The 6012-nt window shown below is 28.1% G+C and overlaps 1 protein-coding gene across 1 annotated transcript; it reads right to left on the reverse strand.

Annotated features, from left to right (window-relative positions):
* Window positions 1–1082: 1082 nt before the first annotated feature.
* Window positions 1083–5696, reverse strand: LOC115885474 (fatty acyl-CoA reductase wat-like). The gene is made up of 11 exons (XM_030904418.1): window positions 5542–5696; window positions 4187–4427; window positions 4039–4123; window positions 3773–3981; window positions 3492–3705; window positions 3123–3206; window positions 2707–2815; window positions 2050–2135; window positions 1806–1968; window positions 1300–1554; window positions 1083–1242 (listed from the first exon to the last, which is right to left on the reverse strand). Exons 2-11 carry the CDS (start codon window positions 4394–4396, stop codon window positions 1116–1118), a joined length of 1542 nt encoding a protein of 513 aa, XP_030760278.1. The 5' UTR covers window positions 4397–4427; window positions 5542–5696; the 3' UTR covers window positions 1083–1115.
* Window positions 5697–6012: the final 316 nt, after the last annotated feature.

Below are 6012 nucleotides of genomic sequence, written 5' to 3' on the forward strand. Positions count from 1 at the left end.
ATCGTGCTGGTTGCATGATAATATTTTTTCAACGGTATAAAGTCGCGTATTTTTTTTTGTCTTTAAAACAGAATAAATTGAAACTCGCGCTATCTCTCCAGAACCCATCTCAAAACTATTAATATTTTGGCTCAAACTAAGTCATATTCTGATAGAATATGAAATTTTTATATGAGCAAATAATTTAGTTCTATTTAGGCTTGTATTAATATTTTTCAACGGTATAAAATTCGCGTATTTTTTTGTCTTTCAAAACCGGAATATTAAAACTATCGCTATCTCTCCCGGGCTCTCCCTCAAAACTATTAATATTTTAGCTCAAACTAGGACATATTCTGATAGAATATGAAATTTTGCATATGACAAATATAATTTAGATTCTATTAGACTGGTATTAATATTTTTTTCAACGGTATAAAGTCGCGTATTTTTTTTTGTCTTTAAAACAAAATGAGTGAAACTATCGCTATCTCTCCCGGGCTCTCTCTCAAAACTATTAATATTTTAGCTCAAACTAGGACATATTCTGATAGAATATGAAATTCTGCATACGACAAATATAATTTAGATTCTATTAGACTTTTATTAATATTTTTTTCAACGGTATAAAGACGCGTAATGTTTTTTATCTTTGAAACAAAATTAAGGGAACTACAGCTGTCCTCCCGGGCTCTCCCTCAAAACTATTAATATTTTAGCTCAAACTAGGACATATTCTGATAGAGTATGAAATTCTGCATACGACAAATATAATTTAGATTCTATTAAAATTTTATTAATATTTTTTTTCAACGATACAAAACTAGTACTGATTTTTCAGTTTGAAGACAAAATCTAACAACTATCGCTGTCTCTCCCTCAAAACTATTAAAATTTAAGCTTAAAATAAGACATAATCTTAAAGAATATGAAATTCTGCATACGATAAGTATAGTTTCAGTTATTTGAGAACTTTAATAATAGTTTTTTAATGGTAAATATAGAAACTGGTACAGTCTAGCCAAATATATGAAAAGATTTTTCAAAATTCAGATTCTTTCTGTCTATATAAATATTTTTTGGCAAATAACAACACATCTATATATCAAAAAAACATAATTTTATTTAACTACACACTAAAGTAAATCAATATAACCGCATATTTTATTGCAAACTACGTGAAAAAGATCATATTTAATAAAGACAATATAAAATAGTGAAAGATACCACAATACGTCTGCAAAGATCGACAATACGTACAGCCTAAAAAAGAAAATAAAAATTATTTTAGATGATTTATATGAGTTATATTTACAGTACCTTCTCATATGTGCCTTAGCTTTAGGTATATTCGAATTGTCTTCTTTAAGTAAGTACTCCTTACTTCCCAGCAAGGCGTTTTTGAAGTACTCGTAGGGATCTGCGTCACGATGAAAATTAAAAACTTTTCGATCTTCGGGCGTTAAATTTTCCTCAAGCGAAATAGATTTATCATTTTTGAAACTCCACTCTTGCGATGTGAAGTAATGCAACGCCACGTTAGCTATATAGATTTTTCTTTGGATTCTCAATAGCCTAACAGTACGAAAAAATTAAGATTTAATTAAAATCTAGGCGAAATTTTGAAATTTAAGATAATTTTAAGAATATGGCGAATGCGCTAGGGGAAATATGCATTGGATATTTTTCCCAGCGCATTCGCCATATATTGTAACTGATAAAAAATAAGATTTTTTTTTAAATAAATGATTTAAAATATTTAATTAACTTTGTTTAAATAATTAAACATATTTATGTCATTCTGATCAATATATTGTCTTACTTACATCGGTTTATGACCAATTATCCATAATAATGTGTCCACTAAAAGAGCTGGTAAAATATGGTACAACATTACTCTAAAATAATAGTTCCAGAAACAGGAAGTAGGTTTTCCGGATGGATACCACAAAACGTCGTTGAGTGGATATTCCCAAGTTAGTTTTTTACCTAGAAAAATCGAAAGCAAGGTAGTAATATACCGAGTGATTGAAAATAGAAAAATAATATATAAAATGACTTGTTACTGACCCATTTCAAGCATTTCAGTCAACGTAAGATTGTTAACGTCATTGTTGCTTCCATTATAGACTGATATCTTTAATTTTTCCTCATGCCTAAAATATAAACACTTATAATTAATAATATAAAAAGAATAAAAGTATGAAAAAATAAAAAATTCTAATTTTTGTACCAAAAGAAAACCATTCATATTAAAAAAATGTACTTATTGACTATACCTCGTGAGTTTGTTTGGTCGATACTATATCTCGGTTGTGTACTGTGATCACAATTTCTATTTTTAAGTTTAAAAAACACACAATAAAAATATGGTGAGTAAAAAATCTTCGTTTTCTACTAAATACAATGATTTAGAGAAAAATCTAAATATTTTGGACACTATATATGTATTGGATATTATCAATGTTGATAGAGGCCATTATTTTGGCTTCCTTTATACCATATACATAAATATATATTTTTTGAACTTGCTATCTAATTTTTTTATTATTTAGTACAATTTTTCAGTACATTTTCGAGACGTACAACCCTAGCTCTCGTGTTCTGGTCTTTATTGGCCTCCAATAGTCATCTTAAAGTGAAATTGACTGCATATAAATGCGAGTATTTATTTTTTAAGAACATTTTTTTAACAAATTGTTGCAATATATCTGAGAATATACTCACGATTCAAATGATTTTTTCCATACGCCAGCAATAAGGCCTTTAGTTATTATATCAACCGGTACATAATCCGCTGTGATATGCCCACTAGCATAGGCTGTTTTCAAAATTCCTAAAAACAAAAAAAAATGTTTTAAAATAAGGTTTTTTAAGAGCTTCAAAATTTCTTTACTATATAACCAAAGACATTATAAAGAAATCTATGTATATAACATATAGTTTTTTTGTGTAAGTGTTAGTAGTCTTCCTTTATTTAAGAGTAGATTTTTTAGTGTACAGGGTGTCCCATTTTCGTGTGTTTACAGGGCTTTCTGTGTTGCATCTTCAGTTTCAAGAGAGTTTTTTTTACGATAAACCCTGTAAAACTCACGAAAATTGGACACCCTGTACATTTTCCAGACAAAGTATAGTAAATTTACCTTTTCCACTGGCTACTAAAATACCTACAGGGCCGTTAAAATTATCTATCCATCCTGGTATTGGTTCATCATAAGATGATATCACTAAAATTTGAAGAAATAAAAAAAACTGTGTGATTAATAAATGAAGGATTTTGATCTCATAAAATTACTATTTCTTCATGGTTTCTCTGTATGTTTTATACAGGATGTGTCGTAAATAACAGTACAGTTTAAATAAAAAAAATAATTAAAAAGATTTGTGAAAATTGATTTTTGCAAACTTTTTGTACTTATGTAAAAAACAACCTGTATGTGAAAATACATATATGCATTTTAAACATATTACATTTTTAATCTATCTGATATTATTAAGAAATATTTATTTACCTATAGAGGGACGAAAAATAGTTGTGGGTATTTTACCATCACATAGGTCAGTTACAACTTGTTCTGCCAAATTTTTTGCAAACGTGTAGGTATTAGGGAATGGTTCAATATATTTTGCAGTTAAAACATCAATCGTATGTGAGTCTGCATTTTCAGCTATTTTTATAGCTTCCCTCCAGTCAGCTACAGCAGGGTAAACTTTTTCTTCAACCACCTGGTATAATTTTTAAAAAATATCATCAACACTATTCAATTTTAAAATAAAGTTAAACGCATAATACCTTCTTATCTGTATGACAGTAAGTAGTAGAAACGTGTACTAAATTTTCGATATTTTTTATCTCCTTAGCTAAAAGGGCAACTTCTTTGGTTCCTCGGGTATTGAGTAAGATAGATTTTTGAAGAGAATCATCAAATCGTACTGAAGCAGCACAATGAATCACTAAATTTACCTCCCCAATAAGTAGTTTTCTTGATTCGTTACTTAACCCTATAATAATATGAAATAAATTCAATTTTTGATTAAATATATTGATTTTTATCTTACCCAAATCTATTTCATTTGTATCTCCATCGACTGGAACAACTTTCTTTACATTTTCCGGATACTCCTTTTTTAATCTGTCAAATAACTATAAAAATCAACAAAAAAAAAACTAAAAAAGTTATTAATAAAAACACACTGGATTACTTACAGGAAGATCAAACATTTCTTTAAGTCTTTGTTCTGGAGATTTATCTTTTTTTGATCTTATTAAAAGGTAAATCTTCGAAATATCCGGAGAAAATCTTAGGAAATTTTCTACCAGTACTTTTCCGATAAACCCAGTACCTCCAGTTATGAACAGCTTTTTTCCAGAGTAGTACTGAGGAATGGTATACTTCGGACATTCCAGATTTGACATGTTGGTATTTATCAATAATTAATTATTGATGCTATTGAAAATAAATTAAGAAGATTGTTATTATATATTGCCAAATTTGAGGGGATAATTTCTCATAAAAAAAAATGACGCCCTTGATTTTCCTTGATATTTTTTTTAAATCAGCCAACTAAAAATAAATTTTTTCGTCTCTTGTACTATACATATACAGGGTATTCCTTAATGATATGCTAATATTGAAGGAGGTGATTCTTGGACCTATTCTAAGAAATAAACTTTTTAAGGAAGCAATAATATTTTTCAGTAAAGTTTATTTTTTTGCCTTTAAACTCAGCACAAGAATTAATTCTGAAAAGTAATGTACAGGGTCTTAATAATCAATTCTCTTGTAGCATGCATATTTAAATATCTTTAAATATCTCAAAAACCAATGATTTTAAACATATTTAACCCTTATAATAAATGTCTTTTTTTGAGCCCAAGAATCCAAAAATGAAATAAAATACCGGGTGTTCCATAAGAAAAACTATAACTTTGGTATGGATCTTAGTTCTGAGACGCCCTGTATATTTCAAAATAATTTTAAATTGTGCACATTGACTCCCCACATATACCCATAAAATATTTTGTTTCTACATCTTTCCGTTTTCGTATAATCAACCGAGGCGAATGAGGTGCGCCACCCTGTATAGAAATATTAGCATGTCATCATTAAGGAACACCCTGTATATACGTATCTAGAACTGTTTTCGAGAAAAAAATATATTGGTATTAGTTACCATTGGAAGGCCTCTAGACAGTATTAAATTATACATTTTATAATATATAATTTAATAAGTATTAAAACACTTTAAAATTTTTTATTTCAATTAGCTAGAGTAACTAGAGTAAAAAGTTTTAAAATACTCGAACCTCGAACACACAGCAAATTTACAATAATTACAGCAAATCCAAAAAAAATAGTGTTATTTAAGAAAATACAAAACATTATTTCTTTAAATTTTGATCGTCCTGTATCTTTAAAACTACGCACTGATTTGTTTTTCTTTTCCCACACTTTTTATTTATAATTTTCTCAGTAAAAAACAGTATACTTTTAATTTAAAATAACAGAAAGTATATACTTGATACAACAATATCCCCAATATAGTAATATAAAAACTTACATATTGTACTTAATAATAATTTAGAGTTCACCTTATGATCTTTTACCGTATACTGAATAAAACTGCGTACAAATTATAATTATATTCACATTAATTAGAATACAATACTTCTAAAATACCACCAAAGCACAGCAAATGTTAGTTAAAATGTCCAAAGAAGCTAGTGAAATTTGCACATAAAAGGATAAAAAATGCTGCAAAACTTAATTTAAAGGAAAAAATAATTACTTTATGTTTACTAAAATATTTGTTATAGCGTGTACCAGCGACTTCGTTTGCGTCGAATTAATGATTTGTAATGGTGATGATAAAGCAAAGCAAGAATTTCCATTAACATACAAACTGGATAAAATTTTCTCACATTTATGTCAGCATGAGAAAAAACAATATGGCGATATTATTATATAACTTGGTAATATTTGAGGGGTAGTTTCATCTCGTTGGAATTTGACTTTCGAAAAATCCGTTTGC

Source organism: Sitophilus oryzae, unplaced genomic scaffold, assembly GCF_002938485.1.
Source record: "Sitophilus oryzae breed Bouriz unplaced genomic scaffold, Soryzae_2.0 scaffold_385_pilon_pilon, whole genome shotgun sequence".
In the NCBI taxonomy this organism is placed as follows: domain Eukaryota; kingdom Metazoa; phylum Arthropoda; class Insecta; order Coleoptera; family Curculionidae; genus Sitophilus; species Sitophilus oryzae.

What these genes read in the sequence shown, in the direction of transcription:
- LOC115885474 (XM_030904418.1), bottom strand. Translation starts at nt 4,396, where the DNA reads ATGTCAAATCTGGAATGTCCGAAGTATACCATTCCTCAGTACTACTCT. An exon ending in AAGAAATGTTTGATCTTCCT is followed by an intron (nt 4,124 to 4,186) that starts GTAAGTAATCCA and finishes TGATTTTTATAG; the next exon opens with TTATTTGACAGATTAAAAAA. An exon ending in TACAAATGAAATAGATTTGG is followed by an intron (nt 3,982 to 4,038) that starts GTAAGATAAAAA and finishes ATATTATTATAG; the next exon opens with GGTTAAGTAACGAATCAAGA.